We start from the raw sequence: 24318 nt of genomic DNA on the forward strand, positions 1-24318 counted from the left end.
AAGATTTTGTACAGCACATTACATAGACTAATAGGGTAGAATTGGTGAGGGTGTGCAAGTGAATTTGTTTTAGGGATGAGACATATAAATGTATGATTTAAGGGGGGAAAGCAAGGTACCTGAGTTCAGCCATTCTAAAATGGATGAATTGACATCTTGGTTCACTGTAACCCAAAAATGTCGGTAAAAAAGTGGGGGTATCCCATCTAGTCCTGGTGCTTTGAAGGGCGCCATTTGTTGCAATGCAGCAGCAACTTCACTCGTGTCAAAATCATGACTTAGGAAAAAATTCACCTCTTCGGTGATGACACTTGGTACACTTTCTAAGACAGCTTGAGACACGGTTTGATTTGTAGAAGAAAAAAGGGATTTATAATAATTTACCAACACCGTTGTTATTTCTTCAGGTAGCTCTCGCCATACTCCGTCCTCATCCCTAATGCCTTCAATCAAATGTGGCATACATTTAATATTTAATTGTTAAATTCTTGTAACGGTCAATTAACACACTCACTTTTGTGTGTTTCGCTTTATGCTTCATAAATCATAACTTCACATATATTGATTTGAATTTCCTTATAAAAAAAAATTAAAAAAAAAATCAAACATAGAATAAATTATGATTGATAAAGTATAAAGTGAAATAAATAAAAATGAGACATTTGTATTCCATAAACAACCTCACATGTTGAGTAAAATTGACGGAGTAGACACGGATCCTATCATGGTAAAATAGTAACTACACTTTAATACACCACACTTGTTTTGATTGGGTGAGCAAGGATAAATATGAGCTATATATGGTGCACATGACAATTGACAAGTGGTAGTACCACAGTTCACAAAGTATTATTCCTAGCGTGACCATTTCGCATCAATGAGCTGTGAACCATATGAGTCATGAGAGAGAGAAGAAGTTTCAGAGAGGCAACCAACGACAACTACATTTGTGTGCTCAACGAAAAATGAAAATTACATATATCCTTTTTCAAATTTTTAGCGGCTTTAAATGAAACACACTACTACTATACTATTCTATAACTTCGTATTGGGTGAGTGTATTGCATAATAATGACATTAGAAGAGAAAGTCCACAGACTCCATGATCCCACACAACCAAACACCCCTTAAAAATTGGCTTTTGCACATGCCTGCTGCTCTTCAGTCTTCTTGACCGACCTCACAGTAAAAAATAAATTAATTGTCGCTGTCTGTCATTACAATCACAGCATGCCACTGCTTAGGAAGACATGGGTTTTCTGCTGTCCATTTCATTCAGATATTATCGGAAAATTTCAGAATGCCCACAATTCTTTTGCTGTTCCAATGACCGTCACCACCACCCCCCATGCTTCACAGTGATATTGTCTCTGATAAATTCTTGTCTTGGTTTCCACAAATTCTTTCTCAACCAAAACTCTACTAAACAAAATACTATAAAAACAGCAGATAATTTAAGCGAAAAATTAGCTTTTAATTGGTTACTAAATGCACTCCAACACAACTTAATTGCCTGAATTAAGTAAAGAGCAATGCTATTACACATGCATAAACATTATACAACAGTTGTTTAGCCAATTCCCCTGCTGCTTGGGCCCCCTTTTGCAATTGTTCTGGTGCCATCTATATTTCCTCTCTCACCAACCCCAGGTCTTTTTCTTTAATAAATTTTTGTATTATTCAAAGAAATAACATATAATTATACTACTGTTGAGTTGTTAAACTATTATAATTCTTATTTGGGCCAAACTATTGTGAAAAAAAAAATTTGTGGTTCTGGACTTATTGATAAGTAATTACCTCGCTTTCGTTGAGATCAAAAAGTAACTCATAGAGAGCTATGACTCATGTTTCAAAAATAAAAAATAATAATTATAATCTTCTGCGAGTACCGTACAGAAGTTTTTCATTCTTCTCATTCTATTAAAAGTAATTAAGGTCAGCCAAAAACTGAGAAGAAAAATAACACATTTGGATGCCATGAAGAAAGAGAGAGGGTTAAAGAAGACTGCAATAACTTAAACCTGAGAATATGAGATATTTCTATAAAATTAAAATTCCAGGCATTTACTGCCCTATCTGCTTCTTCCACTTTCTCTCCCACACAAACAGAGCATGCAAAATCTAATAATACCAAAATACTCTCTTCTCTTTTTCTCTTTTTCTCTTTTTGATTTCCATTAACAAAGAAAGTAAACTATGATACAACATTGTCCCTATCAGTACTAGATCCATAAAACTGAAGGAGTCTCTGCAAAATCACGACCTGGGTCTTTAAGAGAACGATGTACTCTGCGGTTTCTTGAAACAGCTGGTCGGGTTTCACTGTTTCGTCAGTGGAGGCTGGAATGAGGCTCTTAAGGGCCTCCAACTTGTCTGAGACCACCTTGGACTTGGAGCACTTAGTGCGCCCACCTTTGTTGATGTTGATGAAGCTTCTCCGAGCTCTGCAAGAAGTACTACGTGCTTGAAATCGTCTTCTTGAGCTGGGTTTTCTTGATAATCCTCTTCTCATTTTTCTCACGAAGGCTTTGGGCTTCGCTGGGGTTGAGCTCATTGTGTCAGTATGTGCGTGAGAGACACAGAGAGAGATAGAAAGAGAGTGTCTCTGTGTGTTTTGTTAATACGGTGGAAGAGGACGGGTCTTGGGATATAAGTAATGGCGGATTAAGACAATGCCACTTGGATTGGTCATTTTTACGGAAATGCCAAGCTTGCTTTTCTTTTCTCTTTTACCACTTTCATATTTTAATTTTGAATCAATTGCTCACTTGCTCTAAGGTTTAAAAGTGTTTAAATTTTATATTTTGAATTTTTAGAATTTAAATTTACCCTTTAAAGTTTTGGGGTATTTGAATTTTATATCATGAAATTTCAAAATTTGAATTTCACTCTCTAACATTTGGGTGTTTAAATTTTACACTCTAAATTCTTAAACTTTAGGTCATAAAATTCAAACACCCCCAAATTTTATGGAGTAAAATCCAAACATCCTTAAAATTTAGGAGGTAAAATTTAAACACCTCAAACTTTAGAGGATAAAATCCAAATTTTGAAAATTCAGAGTGTAAAATCCAAATACCCCCAAACTTTAAAGATATAGTTTGCAATTTAGCCTCTCTTTTCTTTTCTTTTTTTAATTATGATTTTCAAATATATATATATACACTCATCAAGGAAGATTAATTTTAGCTTAACTAGTGGTAGTCACACTATTTTTGTTACAATTTGTTAAAGTGAGAAGTTATGATTGATATATACATTATTTTTACATAAACAAATATATTGACAGCTTTTTTATTATGCACAAAATGCAACTTGCCAAATCAACAAACTATATTTTTCATGAAAATGTTGTGTGAATAAACTTACTGTTTTAGTTTTTGGAATGTCAAGGATCTCTAATTGTGTATCACATTTGCATACTTGAATAGTATACTTGGAGAGAATTTATTAAGTACATTTAATTCGGTTGCTACACCCTCCTCTCATATAAATGTGGATTCTATGTATGGAACTCATATGGGAGTTTATTTGTGTGTGAGAGAAGAGTATAAGAGTATATACATTGGGTGCATTGATCAATTTCACATACTTAGAGAAATTGGAGGTCCATAGGCCTATTCCACACTGATCCCCTTCGTTTAGCCCCTTTTTTTTTCTTGCAAGTCTAGACAACCTTCCATTGCTATCACTAGACGAGCTACCCAACTGGTGGTGCATCAACACTACTTAACCAAAGTGTGCCACATGAGATATAGCGAGAGAAAATAGAAGAATTGATTATAATAAAATAAAATAAAAAAATAAAAACAAAGGGGCCTCCACTTGGCATAATCACAATGTGTAGAGCACAAAAATATGATATGATTTGAACATGAACTTATGTAATATGTAATTTTATTGTACATTGTTTTTGGGTGAAAATAACTAAATGATTGATTATTATATAACAACTTTACAACTCTCATATGGTGTATCACAAGTCTTATAAGTTTATATTGAATGATTTTTTTGTTCAAATAGGTTTTAGTCATAACTTGTGTGAATATGTTACTTTATTAATAGTTTATGATAGTTCAATAATTACAACAGGGAGGGGAGACCTAAATGTTAAATATCAGAGACACACTAAAATGTACCAGCTAGTTAAACTTCCAAACTCTTGGTTCTATTTGCCTTTCTCATTTTAGATAAAATCAATAGAACAGGGTTAAGCCCCATTCCATTAACTTTCCAAAAAGAAACCCATTCCATTATGCTTCTTAAGAAACTATCTTTGTCAATGTTGTTAATGTCCAAAATAGCTTTTCCTTTCCATGGGAGGTGGGCCTTTTCACGTTGTTAGGACTTTGATTTCTTCTGTTGTACTGCAGCTCGTGGGTCTGAGGTAAGAGAGTTGGGCTGACCTAAATAAAATATACTTTAGGCCAGTTTGTGCACAAGTCAAGTCGTCCCAATATAGACGCATTCTGGCAGAGGCATTACGAGCTGAGTGTACAACGTGCCCATAATAGGAACAACTATTACAGATATTATAACAGGAATACAATATGACAGAATAACTATAATACGAAACAAATGATACTAACACTGAAATAAAGGAAGGGAGCTTAATAAGGTTATGGCAGAATAATACAACAAATGGAATAATACTACAACAGACAGTTTAATAACTGAATGGTAAACTAATTACCCAACAAGCATAAAAGAAAAACTTGTTTGCTAGAAAAGTATGCTTAGCTTCTCAGCAGATTTAAGTCCAAGAAAGGAACCAATCTCCAATGTAAGTAACCTCAAGGAAGGCTTCTGCCATAGAAGTTACGCACTTTGGAAAAATGACCTAATGGTTTAAGCTTCAATCCTCAATCTCTCAAAGAGTGGGTCTCTCAAGAGGGAGAGAAATAAGGTAGACTATTGATGCATGCCTCTATTCTACCACTTATGTCTCTCTTATTTTTCTATATATTCATTTCTTTCTTTTCTTTTCTTTTCTTTTTCTACCTCTTCTTCTTTCCGTCCCTTATTCTCCCCTCCCTCCCCCTCTTTACTATTCACAGCTACCCCTTTTATACTATCTACCATGGTGGGATTACCATTCTTACCCCTCAACTGCTTTTGGCTTCTTATGGGTGTCCCTCCAAAACTATCCACTGGTTTGCTAGCTGCTCAGCCACTACCATTGCTCTAAATGCGTTGGTTGCACCACTCTCCATTCCCAGAAAAAATTACTTGTTTTGTTTCTTACCTCTCTCTGTTTTTCACTTCCCTCATCCAGAAAAGAATTAAGCCTCTGCATTACCTACCTCTATGACATGCATCAAGTGATCTCAGCCCACACTTACCTCTTTTGGGTGAGATGTCATACCAGCAGGACATCTCTCCCAAAGAAGTTTGAGCGGGAACCCCAACATAGACCTCCTCTTTCTCCCCACTGCCATACCACACCTCTGAAACCCTTAACCCGTGACCCACCTCCCATGTATTGGCTAGGTACAAATAGGTGGTGCCCCAGCCTCTTATGTATGTTCCACTCCGTTTGAACTTTGTTTCTTTCTAGCATTCACACCATTTCTGCTGCCACCATCTTTGTTTGATTTTGCTGTATGTGCTGGTTAGTGTTTATCTTTTGTGGCGTGAAGGATATGTGGGCTTTTGGGCTCATATTCCCTGCCTTTTACCTCTTCTTGGATTAGGCATTGTTTGGGCAAAAGCCCTCATCTTCCTGCTGAGCCCGTGTTTTCCTTCTCTATGTCCATGGGCTTTTTGGTTATTAATCCTGCCATATCGCTTTGTCGTGTCTGCTGTAACTTTACCTCTCCTTTTATTGCTTGTTACCTCGTGGGCTTGCAAATAGATGCTTCTGCCATGCCAACCCAATTCTTCATCAATTTTATGTTTAAGACTCCCTAGGCCCACTTTTCACATATTTACCTCTTTTGGGCTTTGTTGGCTAGCGTTCTTGCTGTGCTAGCCCATTACTTCATTTCTTGGGCTTTCCCAGCCCATTTACTTCTTCTTTACCTCTTTACTCCCATGGGCTTTTTGCTAGATTCCTTGGCTTTCCTCGGCCCAATTATTATGTCTTTACCTCTTATTACTTTTTTGGGCTTATTGGCCTTTAAGCCAACTCATTTGAGTTTGACAATTCATTTCCTGGGCTTCCCTGACCCATTTACTTCCGCTTTATTTCTTATTATTCTCATGGGCTTACTACTTCATTCTTTGGGTTTCTTTGGCCCATTTATGATGGAAATAAGCATGTGCACAGCGAAAAAATTAATTACAGATCTACTCCATTCTCAATCTATAACATGCACTATGTAGATTTCAGAATTCGAGTATAAGAGAGCATACCTTGAAGCAGTGAATTTCAAAACAAAGATCGAAGCACTTGGGAATACTCTTAATCTTCACTCCAATTTCACTAACGTCCAATAAGTGTGGACTCTCAATTAGTTACAAAAGGAGAATTAAAAGAGTGACTTACACTCTCATACACACCACTTTTCAATGATGTTTTTCACTCCCTTAAAATTTTGTACTTTTTTTCTTTTGTATCTAACCAATTATCTAATTGGGCTGACCTATTGGGCCTTTCCAATTGGGCTTAAATGTGTGGCTTGGAGTGGGACCAAAAGGGACAAATAAGACACTAGCTCTAATGGGCCTTAGGCTTTTTAGTCAACTCTTGACAAGTCCAAAGTTACCATTAACTATATTTAATACCACTATATAAATATAGTTGTACTTTAGGCCTTATCTATAAATTATATCCCAAGACTTTATTGTACATACAAACTCTTTCATAAAATATTCGTAGTAATACAAAGTCATAAATGTGGACTGCCATTTTGTAGATTACTACATCTTAATCCTTGAGTACCTGGTTTAATCCTATTTAAGTTATTTATCATATATTTATGAAATCCAATTTCATAAATATATACTTTAGTAATTTCTTACCAAAGTGGTTAGGCCTAACTCTTTGAATAATAAACTCATTAAACTTATCTCAAGGGAATATTTTATATCTCCGTTAAGAGACTATGAATTCCATCTTGAGAATATATGTTCCATCTTGACCGTTACTTTAGATCTCACTCCTGATATATCAAGGCAATTTACATTTCATGATCAAGTCCATTATTCTCTCAGGATTAAGAGTTCATGCAAATATAAATCGTGAAATTTATTATTCATTTGACAGTCCTTAGAAGAATAATAAATCTCACAGCAGTCTAGTTCAACATGTCTTAACTCTTAAAACATATCAACACATCAACTAGAAGTCTCCACTTCCATAATCAAGACAAATCATCGTAGTTGATATGTTAGAGTCTTCACAGAAGAAATGCTCAATTTCATCACCGACTACGAACTATAGTTCTGAGTTTACAAAGAACTTGTGACTTATATCTTCTGTGACTAAATCACATACTATGTATCTCATGGACTATTTGATAATGTCCGAATATTCATGTTACAATTATTTCAAATAATAATAACAAAACAACTTTATTTAACACAATATTAAGTCATACATAATATCATACACAATGTCACACTTAATATCATATATAGCATCATACAATAGGATTTAAGGGCACTAATCCTAACAATTTACTTCTTCTTTACCTCTTTTTTATTCTTGTGGCACTACTGGCCATCAATCCAGTCATTTCAACCTACTGGGCTTGTTTCCTTATTCCTTTACAATTTTACCCTTCTTACCTTCTCTATATTGTTGGGCTTCTTTCTGCTGTTGGGACCTTTGTCAAAAATAGGCATCAACACATGGAATACCATTAATATTTGATCAAAGATTATCCTAAACCATAGTTTTTATTTTCTTTTTTGAAAGGAAGAATCAAGAATGTGGCATTACTTTAGGCCTCACCCCTAGACATGGCAAAACGAGCAAGTTGGGTCAATCGGGTTGCGGGTCAAATGAGTCACGGGTCAAAAATGGGTCAAAAATGGGTTCTGGTCAATCGAGTTGCGGGTAGGGTCGGGCCGGGCCGGGTTGACCCGTATTTTTCACATGAATTTATTTTTATTTTTTTATAAAAAAAACAATATGTATTTGCTATTTGGAAAGTTATGCAACAAATTACTTGATGTAAAATGCATTATTTTGAATTCACCACTTGTATTAAAATAAACTCAGTTAAACTTATTAATACTTATTCAATAATTTTAAAATTATATGAATCCTAACATTGTTATCTAAAATAAAATAATACAAAGGTAAGTAAAACAAAATAATACAAAGATAAGTAAAACAAATACACAAGTTTTATTTCTACACAATATCAACATTCCAAAATATAAAACAAAATTACAAATAACTTATTGGATAACTCATTTGATAAAGAATAAAAACATATAAGAAATTTACAATCTTGAAAATTAATTTATAAATCTATTATCAATTGTAGTTCGCACTCTATTTCAATTGAGATATACATTAAAGTTTGATTGCTTACTTATTTATACATGGTCTCTTTTATGAATATCATATCATTGTTAAGCAACACACACTCTAGGAAATATCATAATTTATTTTGAAAAGTCGTTTATTTTTTACATAAATTGTTAAAAAAATAGGTCTAAGCATTCATAATTTATGCTAATTTGATACTTTAACTTCACTATTTTCACACTCGTAAATGTTTCTCACACATGTCTACAATTTTAAATTTATGTTTTTAACTCTACTGTAACAAGATCATCTTGGCATATACTTTACTATTTGATCTCTAAAAATCTTTACTTATTACAGAATGCTCAACCATTTATTTTTCAATTAATTTGTACGCAGTTATGTAAATGTATCAATTGTTTTCTTAAAACTCACAACAAACAATTAAACCAATATTGTCTTAATTTTACTATTATTTTTTTACCAAAAAAAAGTTTTAAAAAAATGGTTCGGGTTCGGGTCGGGTTGACTCACAAAAAACACGGGTCGGGTCACGGGTCAACTCGTTTTTGCTTTGGGTCAAAAAAATCGAGTTCAGGTCAGATATTTTTCAGGTCGGGTTAGAAAATTCTGACCCGTTTTGCCATGTTTACCACCCCCAACAAATTAGATGGCCTAAATCGTTTAATTGCAAACTGATGAGGAAGGACCAATCCAATTAAAATTTATAGGCCATAAGGCCCTACAAAAATGTATAGATATTTTCAAGCAATGAGGTTATATCCATAATTTTAGCTTGGAAAAGGACACCAATTTTGTATCACAATCACAATTGAAAAGAGAAAGCGGGAAGAGGGCACTACTAGCGATTATGAGCCAGATAGGTTGAAAGCCTGCACGTCTGTAACGGCACATGTGAAGTCCGGGACCTTCAAATTCTTCATTCCCAAATTACCCTTTGAATCATGTCAAATCATTTTAAAAGGATAAAAATAAATAAATAAATAAATAAATAAATAAATAAAGGGAAAATGGGAGAACAAGATTTTGTATAAGAGCATCCGCATTTGGGTTTCTAAATGCCAAATGTTAAGAACATTTGGCATTTAAGCCCCAAAATCCATCAGCAATGGGAATGTCATATCTCAAATGCTAAAAAAATTTGGGATTTTGCTACAGTGCCATCTCAAATGTAAGATGGCACTGTAGCTGGGTTGTAAAAAAAAAAAAATTTTTAATGCTGTCATTTCTCTCTCCTCTCTCCTTTTAACCCGGCCATTTCTCTCTCTTCCCTCATTTTTTTCCTTTCATTTTTGTCTCTTCCTTCTTTCTTTCTCATCTACTCTCTTCAGACCCAACACCCTGCGGTGGAGATCGGCGAAGTGGAGATCGTTGGGTGGCGAGATTGGCACGGCGGAGATTGGTGGGTGGCGGTATATGTGATCGGCGTTGTGGTGGCTGTGGCGTGGTGGAGATCGGTGGGTGGTGAGATCGGTGGAGCTATGGCATTGTGATCCGGTGTGGGTTTTTTTTTTTTTTTTTTTTTTTTTTTTTTTTTTTTTTTTTTCTGGGTTTGCTGGTATCAGCGTTGTGTAGCTGTAGTGTGGCGGAGATCGGTGGGTGGCGAGATCGGTGGAGCTGTGGTGGCTGTGGCGTTGTGATCCGGTGTGGGTTTTTTTTTTTTTTTTTTTTTTTTTTTTTTTAAAAAAAAAAAAAAAAAAAAAAGCAGCGATAATGGATGGAGGACTAGTAGGTCTAAGAGGCAGCAATTTTGATTCTATCCCACGTGAGATCATCCTCTACATATTCTCACTGACACTCCTCACGCTTCCACTTCATAGTTTGCTCAGATTAAGGTACGTATGCAAGTCCTGGTTTGTGCTAATCACCGAATCAGCGGAGGCATACTGGAAGCTCTCAAGGGAAACCTCTCTTGGGATCATTAGTTATTGCTATTGTTGTGATAACTATTTTGGTGTTGATGGACGTCGTGGTAAGTTTTTCCTTCGCATAAATTCCTTACAAATTGGAGGTGGTTTTAAGACCTTGATGACAAAATCCATAAATACCAATACCACTTCATTGGATACAAGACTCTACTTGCTAGAATCCATAAACGGTTTGATCGGTTTATGTGATGCCAAAGAGAATGTTTACTTGTGTAATCCCTTCATTGGAGAGATTGTTACTCTCCCACGTTGTGATTCTGGTCCTGTTGGTCGAAGGAGGGTCATTTACGTAACTGGTTTTGGATATGCTTCTGTAACAAAGCAATATAAAGTAATCAAACTCTTTGGAGAGTCTTATAAAGGGAAGGTATTTCCTAAAGTCAAAGCTGCAGTTATAACGGTGGGATCTTCTAATTCATGGAGGATTGTTGAAACTCCAATCAACAATGACAAATCTATTTGGAGAGATACAATCTTTTTGGCTGGGACTGTATATGACAAATCTACTATTTGGAGAAATACAATTTATTTTGATGGCACTATATATTGGTTGAATTTCTACGGGTTTGAAGCGGTTATCATTATGGCATTTGATGTTAGTGATGAAACATTTCGAAGAGTCAATCCTCCTTCAAACCTTTGTGATCAATTTCTATCATGGAAGTGCTTAGAAATATATGAAGGTAGGTTGTGTCTAGTTGGCTTCATCCAGCACCCTAGGAAGTGTTTAGACATATATATCATGCTACAAGATCATCGATGGGTATTTCGGCATAGGGTCCTCTTGGAGGATTTTCAACCGTTTGATGTTCAACCGCTTGATATTGCGGGCTCGTATTGTATTAGATTCTCATGCCTCAACCAAGGAAAATTAATGCTTCGGCAGATTGGAGGAGGAGAATGGGTTTTTTATGACATCAAAAGTAAAGTCCTTGAAGCTGTAGAAATTGGTAACAATGGTCTAAATACCCCAGGTTTTACTGTAGTATTTTGTCCTTTTGAGGAAAGCTTGGTCCCTATACCTAGGGGCTAAATCAGTGCCTTGTACGAGTATGTATATATATGCTCACGTTAAAGAACCACATTAGTTTGTTTGTTTAGGTATATAAAAATCGGCTGAAATACTCATATGATAATTTGTTTTGTATCATATGAGTTTTTTTTTTTTTTTTGTTTTGGTTTAATAATCATATGATAGTTTGAATACAATCCTCCTCTTTATTTATTTTTGTGGGTGTTCTTATCTTCTCAAAAAGTAGTTTATAAGCAAATTGTTTTCATGAATTAGTTACTTGTAGTTATTTTTACGACTTAATTTGTCTCATTAAGTAGATCAATTATCAAATATCTGAAAATTTATTTAGAAATCTTGACACTTTTTTTTTTTTTGAGAAGGTTGACACACACTTATTGGGTGTGATGAATAGCTAATTAAGCAACCCAACCTAAGTTTTTCCCATTCTTTTGCATCTAGTAGTAATATTTATTTTTTTGAAAATTTTGAATAAAACGGTTTGCTTTTCCTATGGGAAATTGCAGATTTTTTTTTTTATAAAAAAGATTCCCTTTTTATATTTATCTAGGTGAGTGCATTGACGAAGTGCATGGAGATTGTTCTTGATATTTAGATACTCTCATTTTTTTCAGCAGAAAAAAAAAAAAAAAAAATCCTCTCATTGTCCATTTCTTTTCTCTATATATAACGTAATCAAGTATAAGCTCTGGAACCATTTCCATTTTTGTTGGTAATAGCGCCTTATGAACATTTCTATAGTGCGAACACTTGCTTGCAATGTGGTCAGTGCCGGCTCAAGGCCTAGGCCTAAGGACCCACAACAAATAAAAAATTTTCCTACTAAAAAAAGGCCCTATCTCCTTTAGTAAAAAGCCCAAAATTTTATAAAATATAACATTTTTTAAATAATTGGTACTTTTTTTTAAGAGTGATGCTAAAAATACCACAAATTTTATTATAGATTTAACTGACATATCATCAATCACATAAAAAAGTAATTCAAACACAAATAAATTAAGTTGTTGAAATTCATCAATTACAGTCATAATCACATTTATTGTGAATATTTTGTAGTATTTTTAGTTTTTTTCTTTTTCCTTTCTAACATGGCTTTTAAAATAGGAGACCAATAAAAATTTAACTCAATCGAAACCCTAAGATGTTTCAAATAAAATAATTCAACTATAATATTCAATCTTCTATTTGAAATTAACCTTAGTTGAGCTAGTATTATTCATCAATTTCTACATTTACATCAAATTAATTTTAATTTAATTAGTATTATATAATTTTATTTAATTAATATTTACATATAAAAATGCCCCATATAAAAATTTTTGCCTTAGGCCCCAAATTTTGTTGGGCCGGCCCTGAATATGGTTCCACATTTGGAATAAATATTCCATTTGCTATAAATATGCAAATTTGTAATATTCCTTTACGCTGTATAATATTCCATTATGTTAAGGAAAATTCATGTTTATCTTGGAGAAAGTAACAAACTTTGTCAACATTTTTTAGGGTTGGACTTATCTTTGGTATTTTTTTAACTGAAATCTCATTTTGTTTTAAAAAGAAATTGTCATATCATTCATTAACTAAATAAAATGTGAAGATTAAAACTCATTACCACTTGTCATTGTTATTTAAAACAAAATGAAATGTCAAGAGGTAAGCCAAATCCCATTTTTTAAGATGTTAGATTTGCTCTGTGGATTCTCATTGGATATTTTCTTCCTATTTTCCTTCCAATTTTCAATTACCAAATAGGTTAGAGCAATCCATTGAACATAATTTTCCTTTAAACCAATTTGGATAAATCTTATCTAATAATAATTTATAAAACTATGTACTTGTATTATAACAAGTCGCATGACTCATTAAAAATTTCATGTGAGCCACATGATTGAAAGTTCACATGAATGATCCTTCAACTAACACATGGTCAGTTGGAAGAAGTTTGGAATTAAACTTTTTCATTTTCTATTTCATGAGTTTTCTCTTCTTTAACAATAAAGAGATAATGAATAAATTCAAATAAAATAAAATAAAGAGAAAAGGAGGTAATGTATAGATGGAAGGAAGATAAATTGGATGGTAGAAAATAGCGTACCTTAAGATGAAACATTTATAATTTATATACTATATGTTAATAGACAATTAAAACTGAGAGAAAATTTAATTAAATTTCAATTAGATTTTCATTTTTGTGTCACTTATCCTATTTAATTTTTAAAATTTTTGTGCCAAAAGAGTTATTTATTGCAAAAGATGAGGAATCAATTTTCTTAATTTTGCTGCAATTATTTACAAGAAGGATAAAATCGAGGAGTCTCGTGAAAAATAAGTTAAAAGTGAAACACCATCCCACTCTCTAATGCTAGATTAACACAAAAAAGAAAAAAAAGAAAAAGAAAACTTAGATTGACAGGGAGTGAGAAATCTAAGGGCCACCACCATGAGAGCCTTGCCCAGTTTAACTACCGTTTGAATGGGATTGGACGAAGTGGCACTGCGTGTTTGGAGACAACTTCAATACATTTGAAACATGTGCACCACCCAACTAAATAAGTTATATGTGGATATATTTGATCAAGGATGAAGCACCACCTTCTAAATGTTTTGGCTTATCTGAATTAATTCTAGATTATAAGCTCAAATTCTTAACCAATCTATGCATATTTTTATTGTCAATCCTTTTGTTTTCTATTTTTTAGCAGTTGTGCACATCATTAATATGCTATTTTGGAATCAAATTTAGATTTCATGACCAATTCAATTGCATGTAGAAACTGTCATTTATTTTTCAACTTATTTTTATTTAGCTCAAATCATAATTCAGATTATTCTAATCCGGTTCAAGGTTTTTTTTTATTCCATCATATGTTGGTACCACTTCTCGGGTTCTAAAGCAAGGTTTCATAATGCATGGCACTGCTATATATGTTCTTTGTATTGCATATTAATAAATACTTAAATAGTTTGCAGTTGTGCACATCATCTTTAGGTAATATGCTATTTTGGAATCAAATTTAGATTTCAAGACTAATTCAATTGAAGAAACTGTCATTTATTTTTCAACTTATTTTTATTTAGCTCAAATCATAATTCAGATTATTCTAATATGGTTCAAGGTTTTTTTTTTTATTCCATCATATGTTGGTATACCACTTCTCGGGTTCTAAAGCAAGGTTTCATAATGCATGGCACTGCTATATATGTTCTTTGTATTGCATATTAATAAATACTTAAATAGTTCTCCCGATATTTCCAGAAACACTAAAAAAAGGGAGTATATCATCTCTAACTTTTTGCGTTGATATGTATTAATTTGGAATCATGCTGGCTTATAAACTCTCAAGCCAGGAACTTGGTATCCTTCTGTGAATTGCTAATTTTTTATAAATCTGTTAAGATGGCATGCTAGCCTTGTAATGTCATTGGAAATTGGCCTGTTTTGGCTAGACTTTAGTCATATACACTTCTTTGACTTCCATGTCTTGCGGCATTTTTGTTTCGATCATCTATCATCTTTTTTTTTTTCTTTTTTTCTTTTTTTTTGGGGGGGGGGGGGGGGGGGTGCGGGTGGTGCAGGAAGATTTGATACTATGACATTGACGAAAATGAACATAAGCACTTCGAGTCTTTGACTCAGTTTTACTAAGGATTTGGCTCCAAAATTTTGCATGAAGAGTACAAAAGTGCAATACATGGTCTGGATGCATCTTCTAGCCAATTGATACTTATGTTAGATATGCCAGTGACATTGAAACTGCCATTCAGGATGTTGTGTTGCGTGAACAAGTTTGTATGCCATCTGATATATAGCACATGCTTATATTTCATTTCATTATATATGAATAGTTTGCCTTTATTTGGTTCAACTGAAAATTCTCATCCAAAATTTCAATCAAAGTCTAAGGTTTGTAATAATTTGGCCTTAACAAAATGTCCTCAATTTTTTATTTCATAAGTTCCAGAATTAAAAAGCATATGAAAATTGATGTGTGTTTTGTAATTTCAAAGAGGCAAGTTGTTTTGTGGACCTCCTAAGGATGATACGAGACATTTCTATTATTATGATAATTTTATTAGTTTGTTAATTTTATCCATGAATATCCTTACAAGAATATTTACTAAAGATGACTTTAGAACATTCTCTATTGCCACATATCTACAGCATGATTTTTAGACAAATTTATGATGTTAAAGATCCATAAAACCACTCACAAGTATAAATGCTTGTGGAATATTTGGGGGGGAGGAGGGTAAGAGTTGGGATTCAAGTCTTCAAAAGAGAATTTCACACACATATATACTTAGATTAGATTAAAATAGAATTTCTATCTTGTATAAAAAAAAAAAAAAATCCATGGAGTTAATATTTTTTGCCATTGTAATGCATGGGATTAAATAAATTAAAAAAAAAACCATGTTAACATCTAAAACTAGATTATGTTTTAAGGTTTCTTTCTCCTTGAGAATTGATTGATTGATTGATTTTTTTTTTTTTTTTTTTTTTGCATCTAACTTGGAAAAAATAATAAATATATTAAAAAATTTTAAATTTATTATACTTCTACATAATACCATAAATGTGTATATTTTATTACTTATTCGGCAAAAATATTTTATTATGTACGTGCATACAAGCTAGTTTATAATAATTAAGTTGTTGAAAAATTCTTGTTTATCTTAGAGAAAGTAACGAATTTTGTTAATAAGATGAGACATTTTTTTAAAGATTTTGGGTTTGCTCTGGTGATTTGATTCTTATTGGATTTCATGTTGATCCTAAGGAGTAAGGGATGCCGTTGTGGTTCATATTTGTTAATTATTCTACCTATGCTAAATGATATAGACTTCTCTGCCACACAGGAATTTTAAATTATATTTTCTTATGCTTGTTCTACAATGCAACAAAAAATGTTGAATTGCCAGGGTTGATCCTTTGTTTTGGATGGTGAAACCTATATTTTAGATCTGTTGCTCTTGTAAAATTGCAATTGTAAAAGGATGCAATATATATAATTTGATAATTGCTATTGAGTCAAAAGCCTCTTGGCTTCAAAAGGTATACATTGAAATGCCTTTCTAAGTCTAGGATTAATTTTTGTTTTCTTTTGCAAGGAAAAAAAAATGTCGAATCTATCCATAAATTAGGGGTGCAAAAATTATCTCACTCATCAAATACAACCATAATATTTTATATATGTGACTAAAAATTTGCATGACTCAGTTGCTTGTTAAACATTTTGGCTCTACAATAGACTATGAAGTACACAATCGCAAATAAAATTTGCATGAATCATGTGAGTGAGCATGAATTTTTGTTAGGTGGCGCATTTTTTAAGATTTTCTTTATTTAAACTTTCACCTCAATAAATTTTGCATTCATATCAAATCATTAGTTAATTGAATTAGCTAATGAAGTAAATACATATATTTATTATTTATAGTTGTGCATTAATTATTTATATGATTATTTTTATAAATTTTATGTAAGAAACTATTTTATTTGGAAAAATAATAATAATAATAATAATAATATGACAATTTCTCTTATGTTTGGTTGCTTTGACAATAATTGACATAAAAGCCATAAAAATTAAATATATTTGTGAATTCACTAAACTTAATCTTAACCATTTCGATTTCCTAACTCCTTTATATATATATATACACACACACACACACACATATATTATATGTAGTTAAATACATTTATTTTGTTATTTGAATTATTTTAAGTGGCATATTAATTATATAAGTATAATAAATTTTTCATGTCATTTTTCTAAGATTTATATGGATGCTATTTTGCTCAAATTTAGTTGCTTTTGCAACAAGTAAAATAAAGTCCAACAAAAGAAAAAATAATTAAATTTAATCATACACAATCAAGACTATAAAATAAATAATCGAAGGATATTACATTTTTGTTTTATTAAAATACTACATGTGTTCTTGAATAGGCATGAAATATGCCTATATATAGCAGTCATGCCCCATGGATAGCTACCCACTTCCGCAGATTGATGTTTTGGTGGATTCGACGGCAAGACATTGGTTGCTGAGCTTCATGGATGCATTCTCTGGGTACAATCAGATAAAGTTGGACAAGGCTGACCAAGAGAAGACTTCATTTGTCACCAGCCAAGGTCTCTTCTGCTATAATGTGATTCCATTCAGGCTCAAGAACAAGGGCGCCACATATTAAAGACTGATGAACAAAATATTCGCACATTAGATTGGGAGGAATGTGTAAGTTTACATGGATGACATGCTAGTAAAGAGCCTACAGGAGGACGATTATTTGAACGACCTCCAAAAGACCTTCGACGCCCTTCGATCATATAACATGAAGCTGAATCCAAGCAAGTGTACGTTTGGGGTGACGGCAGGGAAATTCCTGGAGTTCATGTTGTCCCAAAGAGGCATCGAAGTCAACCCAAACAAGATACAGGCAATAATGGAAATGACGCCGCCAACAAGCAAGGAAGTATAGAGCCTGAATGGCAAGGTTGCTGCACTGAACAGGTTCATCTTAAGAGCAACAGATAAATGCATACCTTTCTTCTGTATGTTGAAGAAATCGTTTGAATGGACAGCTGAGTGTCAGCAAGCATTCGAAGACCTGAAAGCATTCCTCTCCTCGCCTTCATTGCTGAGTCCCTCCAAACCCAGGGAGGAATTATTCTTCTATCTGGCCGTCTCCCCTGCAGCTGTCAGTGTAGCCTTAGTCAGGGAAGAAGATAAGGTACAAAAGCCTGTGTACTACACTAGCAAGGCGCTCTGAGGTGCAGAAGAAAGGTACCCACCGATGGAGAAGCTCGCCTTCGCATTAGTGACTGCCACTCGTAAACTCAAGCCATACTTCTAGGCACATACTGTGATCGTCCTAACAGATAAGCCCCTTCGAAGAGCAATGAGTAGCCCTGAAGTTGTTGCATGGATGTTGCTATGAGCAATTGAGTTGAGTGAATTTGACATGCAATATTGTCCATGTACGGCTATAAAGAGACAAGTCATTGCTAACTTCATTGTAGAATTCACTTTCGCGGAAGACCAAGGGGCAGAAGAGAGCCCCTAATGAAGCATCCACATCTTCCAATAGGTAAGCAGGCAGAGCCGGTGTGGTACTCTACAGCTCGGAAGGGGATAAGGTCGAATGCATGATCCGTCTTGACTTCCCTAAGACCAATAATGAGGCAAAGTATAAAGCTTTGATAGCAGGGCTGGATTTTGCCAAGGTAGCAGAAGCTGAATGTATGGTCATGTACTGCAATTCTCGAGTAGTAATCAACCATGTGAACAGCGACTATAAGTGTAAGAACGAACGAATGAAGAAGTACCTTGAACAAGTAAAGGATCGAGTTAATGACCTCCAAGTGAAGTTTGTTCAGATATCAAGGGAGGAGAACAAGCATGCCGACCGTCTTGGTAAAGTCGCCTCAGCGGAGCACATGCTCCTCCCTAGTTAGGTACTATCATTCGTTCAAATCTCACCATTAATAAACAGCATCAGTGTGTAGAAATAGGTCCCAGGAACTACTGGACAACACCAATAATCTCTTACCTGAAGGACGGCGTGTTGCTTGACGGTAAGGAAGCTACAAGGAAGTTGAAGGTTCAAGCAGCACGCTTCGATCTAATTAAAGGCATTCTATATAAAAGGGGCTTCTCTTGACCGTATCTGAGGTGTCTCATCTCGGAGGAGGCAGACTATGTAATGCGAGAAGTCCATGAAGGAGTCTACGGGAACCACTCTGGGTCACGATTGCTAGTGCACAAACTCATTTGGGCAGGATACTATTAGCCTACCATGCAGAAAGATGCCACTGCTTATGTTAAAGTATGTGACAAGTGCCAGAGGTTTGCCAACCTCATCTGACAACCATCAGAAGAACTCATTTCGATGACAACCCCATGGCCTTTTGTGCAATTGGGGTTGGACATCGTGGTTCCATTCCTAACAGTAATTTGACAGCTAAAATTTCTAGTGGTCGGTATAGACTACTTCACCAAATGGGTGGAAGCAGAAACATTAACCATCATCACAAAGCAAAATGTGTGAAGCTTCATATGGAGGAACATAGTCTGCAGGTACGGTATACCTAGAGTACTGGTCTCAGACAATGGGAAGTAATTTGACAACGTCGCATTCAGAAACTTTTGCTCACAACTGGGGATCAAGAATCACTACTCATCTCCCGCCCACCTTCAGGCCAATGGACAAGTTGAGTTCATGAACTGGTCCTTGCTCAAAATCATCAAGACCTGGCTTGAGGGGGCAAAGGGTATATGGCTAGAGGAACTACCAAGCGTCTTATGGGCATACAAGACAACGGTAAGGACACTTACAGGAGAAACACCATTTCGAGTAGCATATGGAAGCAATGTGGTCATTCCAGCTGAAGTAGGGCTCACCAGCTACCAAGTAGGAAACCATGACGAGGGAAGAAATGGCGAAGCATTATGCTTGCAGTTTGATCTGGTGTACGAGGTTAAAGCAATAGCTAAGCAAAGGTTAGCACGATACCAAGACCTCATGGCTAAGCATTACAACTCCAAGGTCAGACATAAGGACTTCTAAGTTGGAGATCTTGTCTTATGAAAGGTGATGAGCGCCACAAAATACACCTCTTAGGGGAAGCTAGGACCTAACTGGGAAGGACCATACAAAGTTGCATCATGGCATAGGAAGGGAACCTACCACCTGGAGACACTAGACGGGCAAAAGTTGCATCACCATGGAACACAGAGCACCTAAAGAAGTACCACCAATAGATAGTGGCAAGGGCGACGACACTTCTCATTTCCAGTTAATTTCCTTTTAGTTTAATTTTTATTATCTACAGTTTCTTTTAAGCTTGAAGGGCAGTTTTTTCTTTTTTCAAAAGACAAATTTTATCCGCAAATTTTTCACAATAAGAGGAATTATTCAGAAATTCTATGTATGTTATCTGCATTTCTACATTATCATTATTAAGTCCACATAGTGGACGGGTTCATCCTAAATGGATGACTTGTCTCCATTAAAAGTCCAGAATAGTGGACAGGTTTATCCTAAAGGGATGATTTGTAATTACTAAGTCCACAAAGTGGACGAGTTCATCCTAAATGGATGACTTATCTCCATTAAAAGTCCAGAATAGTGGACAGGTTCATATTAAAGGGATGATTTGTATTTACTAAGTCCACAAAGTGGATAGGTTCATCCTAAATGGGTGACTTGTCTCCATTAAAAGTTCCAAAATAGTAGAGGGGTTCATCCTAAAGGGATGATTTGTATTTACTAAGTCCACAAAGTGGACGGATTCATCCTAAATGAATGACTTATCTCCCTTAAAGTCCCGAATAGTGGACCGGTTCATCCTAACCACAAAATGGTCGGATTCATCCAATAAGATGGCTATCCCCACAAAATCCAAATAGTGGATGAGTTCATTCTAAAGCAATGATTAATACTTGCACGGGCTCATCATAAAACTTACATGTGTTGATTGGTAGATATTGGGTCCAAAATGGATGGATATATTGCAAGTATACACTGTTAAGCATAAAACCAAGATATTATAAAGGCCCATAAAGGGAAATGTCTACATGCTAAAGAAATAAGCAACGGATAAATTAAACATAAATACTGTTCTTAAAAAAAGATCATTACCAAAAAAAAAAAAAAAAAAAAAAAAAAAAAAAACTACTGCTGGACAAAGGGGGTCTCTTCATTCTTATCTTTAACAACCTACACATCTTCAGGCTGACAGGTACCATCTTCAATGGATTTTTCATGGTCAGAATGAATGGCTACCTCGTCAACTTGAGGGTCAGGATTGACATCGTCGGCAAAAAGATCTTCAGTTCCTTCTAATTCAACCGGACGAGCTGGAGTTTGGCCTTCGGTGTTGATGGTGATATGAGATAGGTCCAGGTCCGGGAAGTAAGCCTTGACCTGACGGAGGCAATTGTTGAAACCAATGGCGAAAGAATCTCCTAGCTTGGATAGAACGGCGTCAGAGTCGCAGTACTCCATTATTGCATCATCCTTAGCTCGACGGAGCAGATTCTTGAACTTGGTGATTTCATCCTCCTTGTTCTTAAGAACTTTTTTCAATGCCTCCACCTACTTCTTCGCCTCTTTTAGAAGCCTCTTTGTCAGGTCAAACTTCTTTTCCAAGCTTTCAACTCCCCAAGCTTGGCCTCTGACGCCTCCGCCCTCGCCCTCACGCGGTCCACCACCGTCGCCTAGGACATGCAATGGTCCATTAGGCCTTTCATCATGGGCACCCCCTGCAAGCATCCAAAACAAGGGTTACTTTCGACATTATCAATTAATGAACAAGCATGGTGGAAAGAAAATGTAGACGGAAACGAACCTGAGCCAAGCTAAAGACACCCATCTCCCCCAAGGCCTCAATAGAATGGTTGCCTAAGTCCTCATAATCTTCACTTGTGAGGATGGACGAGAGCTGCTTTGGAGTGTACTGGGGATCCTCACGAAGAAGGATGAGGCGTTTTTCATCACCAGGAACTTGACCCGTCATCAAGCCCTTGCCTCTCCTATGGACGGGCAGGGGAGGAAGCTTCCCTTCAGTAGGAATAGCAACGACATGCTCTTTCACCGACTTAGGTTTTTTAGGTGGACGGTCGTTTTTGTCAAATGGTTTTCTCTTAGTAGACGGGTTGGATGTACCCGTTCCCACGTTCTTCCTTACAGCCGCCTGCTACTTAATGTAGGCCCTTCTCTTCCCGTCTTCCATTTTTGTATAAGACGGACCGAAAAGGAGTTAGATAAAGCTACTATGAATTTATAAGGAAACATAATGAGAAACCGGGCTTACGCTAGCGCGCTAAACGATAGTGGCGACGGGCAGTCTCAGTAGGTTCAGGACCCTCGCAATACCAATTGAGAGTATCCAAGGTCACGAGCTTTGCCCAAGTTCTCTCCGACAACTTGATCCTAAAAATTTGCTCAAAGAAACTCCACTGTTCAAGGGTAACTTCAGGGTGGTCCTAAGCTGCAAAAGGAGACGGTCAGAATACAATACAAGACGGTAATAACAAATGAAATTTAAAACTGACAGACTCCTATCAAACGGAGGCCTTATGCCCTATGTCTTATCGACTAGCATGAACTCCTGGTCATCAGGATGGCACATCCAGTTGTCTCCCTCAAGGAAGAAGTACCAACTCTTCCAATTCTTGTTGGAGTAAGGGGTTTCACAAACTAGCCTAAGAGACGGCTTCCTTGGCAAGAAGCTATACATTCCTTTAGATTGGACGATCTCGGATGGACGGTAGCAGTGAAAGAATTCCTCCATCGTCATCCTGCACACCCCCTTTGAGAGAACTCTGTACAGGACCTCTGCGCCATCGTCATCCTGCATGCCCCCTTTGAGAGAACTCCGTACAAGACCTCCGCACCAAGGAAAACCCTCCAGGCATTAGAAGGGATTTGGGTGATGGCCAAGAACTTCAATCCCACTTTAAGCATTTGCTCATATACTCCGACATCATTAACACACTTGTAGTAGCATTTTTCAGACTTATAAGGTAGAAGGATTGGTATGTTGACGGGAATCTGGAATTTTTCCCTAAGTGTATCAAAACATTTTTGCTTGATTGTGGACCTGAAGTCATTTAACATCCACAATGGAAGGAGAATGAATTCCCCAAGGCCGTCAGGACCTATGATAGATTGGGTTGGGGGTTCAGCATTGGCCATGCTCTGGTCGCTTGAGTATCCTTTGACTCGTCTACATCCACATTCCTATCCCCTTCAAGGAAAGGTGAGTTGGATGACAGAACTTGTTCATCAGAAGAGGTGCTGGGGTTTTTTTTACCTGACTGGTACACCTCATTATAACTTGCCCCATCGCAGATACATGATTGGTCACTCGACGCTTCACTAGACATTTGTCACCTACACATGACGGATAAACTCTAAGACTCTGTAGGATCTACATAGTGCACAAACATGCAAAGGGAGGAAAAAAATAAAGTTTAAAAGCAAAACACTTATAGGTAAACAATGAACGAAAGTTACTGGAGAAAGCCTAGAAGACAGTTGCACCAAGTGGATGGTATACGTGCTAGCAATAAAGAGATGGTAATGCTCTGGTTAGAAATTCGTGATGAAAAGTGAAAAATAAAAAGGGAAGATGGCACATATATAGAGAAAATGGCATGGAAGACGAAGGGACGCATCAGTCCGAGTAGTCAGCCACTAACCAATATGACACTTGTCCTTAGTGCATTAAATACACTAGGCTAGGCTGTCAATCAAGATGCATTCCTCGAGGGTTGAATCATACCATCACACTAAGAGCCCGTCTGCCAAATAAGGTGATGGACTCTCAGAGTCAGAGGGCAGCTGGAGAGGACAAAAATAAAGTCGACGGATCCATTCTTCTAAGGTTAACTAGGATCGACTAATGTGATAGGGTACGACGGACGGATCCTCTGTGATGGACAGATTCCACCTTAGTAAGCAAGAAGGGACATAAACAAAATCCACATGTCGCCTACATGGCCTAGGAAGTCCCCAAGCAACCCTAAATGGAAATATCTTGTACCCTACGATTAACCCTAGTCAATGAAATCTCTATATGGGAAGAATCTCACAAAATACGTATATTTATGAGGATCTTCCCCAAAAGGAAAAATCTTCTTGGCCAAGAAACAAAGGTCGGTTTTACACTACTATAAAAACTAAAAGCCCTCAGAAAGCAAAGTTACGCACAATTTACTTAGCTCTAGCACTCTAGAGTTGTGAAAAGTTTTTTAACTTCACATTCGGAGGGTCTTTGGCTGGTACCACACCGGTACTCTCCGAAGGTCTTCTTATTCTGTGTTGTGTAGGTATTGTCTTGAGCACGTAAGGATTATGTGACTTATTGGCGATTTTTGGCATCATTAGTGCTGTT

At 35.8% G+C, this 24318-nt stretch overlaps 1 protein-coding gene across 1 annotated transcript; it reads left to right on the forward strand.

Annotated features, from left to right (window-relative positions):
* The first annotated feature begins 10159 nt into the window (after nt 1-10159).
* On the forward strand, nt 10160-18188 carry LOC112027341 (putative F-box protein At3g52320). Its single transcript, XM_024060018.1, has 2 exons — nt 10160-11057; nt 18001-18188. Exons 1-2 carry the CDS (start codon nt 10160-10162, stop codon nt 18186-18188), a joined length of 1086 nt encoding a protein of 361 aa, XP_023915786.1.
* The last annotated feature ends 6130 nt before the right edge of the window (nt 18189-24318 follow it).

The sequence above is a fragment of the Quercus suber genome, unplaced genomic scaffold (assembly GCF_002906115.3).
Source record: "Quercus suber isolate HL8 unplaced genomic scaffold, Cork oak 2.0 scaffold_141, whole genome shotgun sequence".
NCBI lineage: Eukaryota > Viridiplantae > Streptophyta > Magnoliopsida > Fagales > Fagaceae > Quercus > Quercus suber.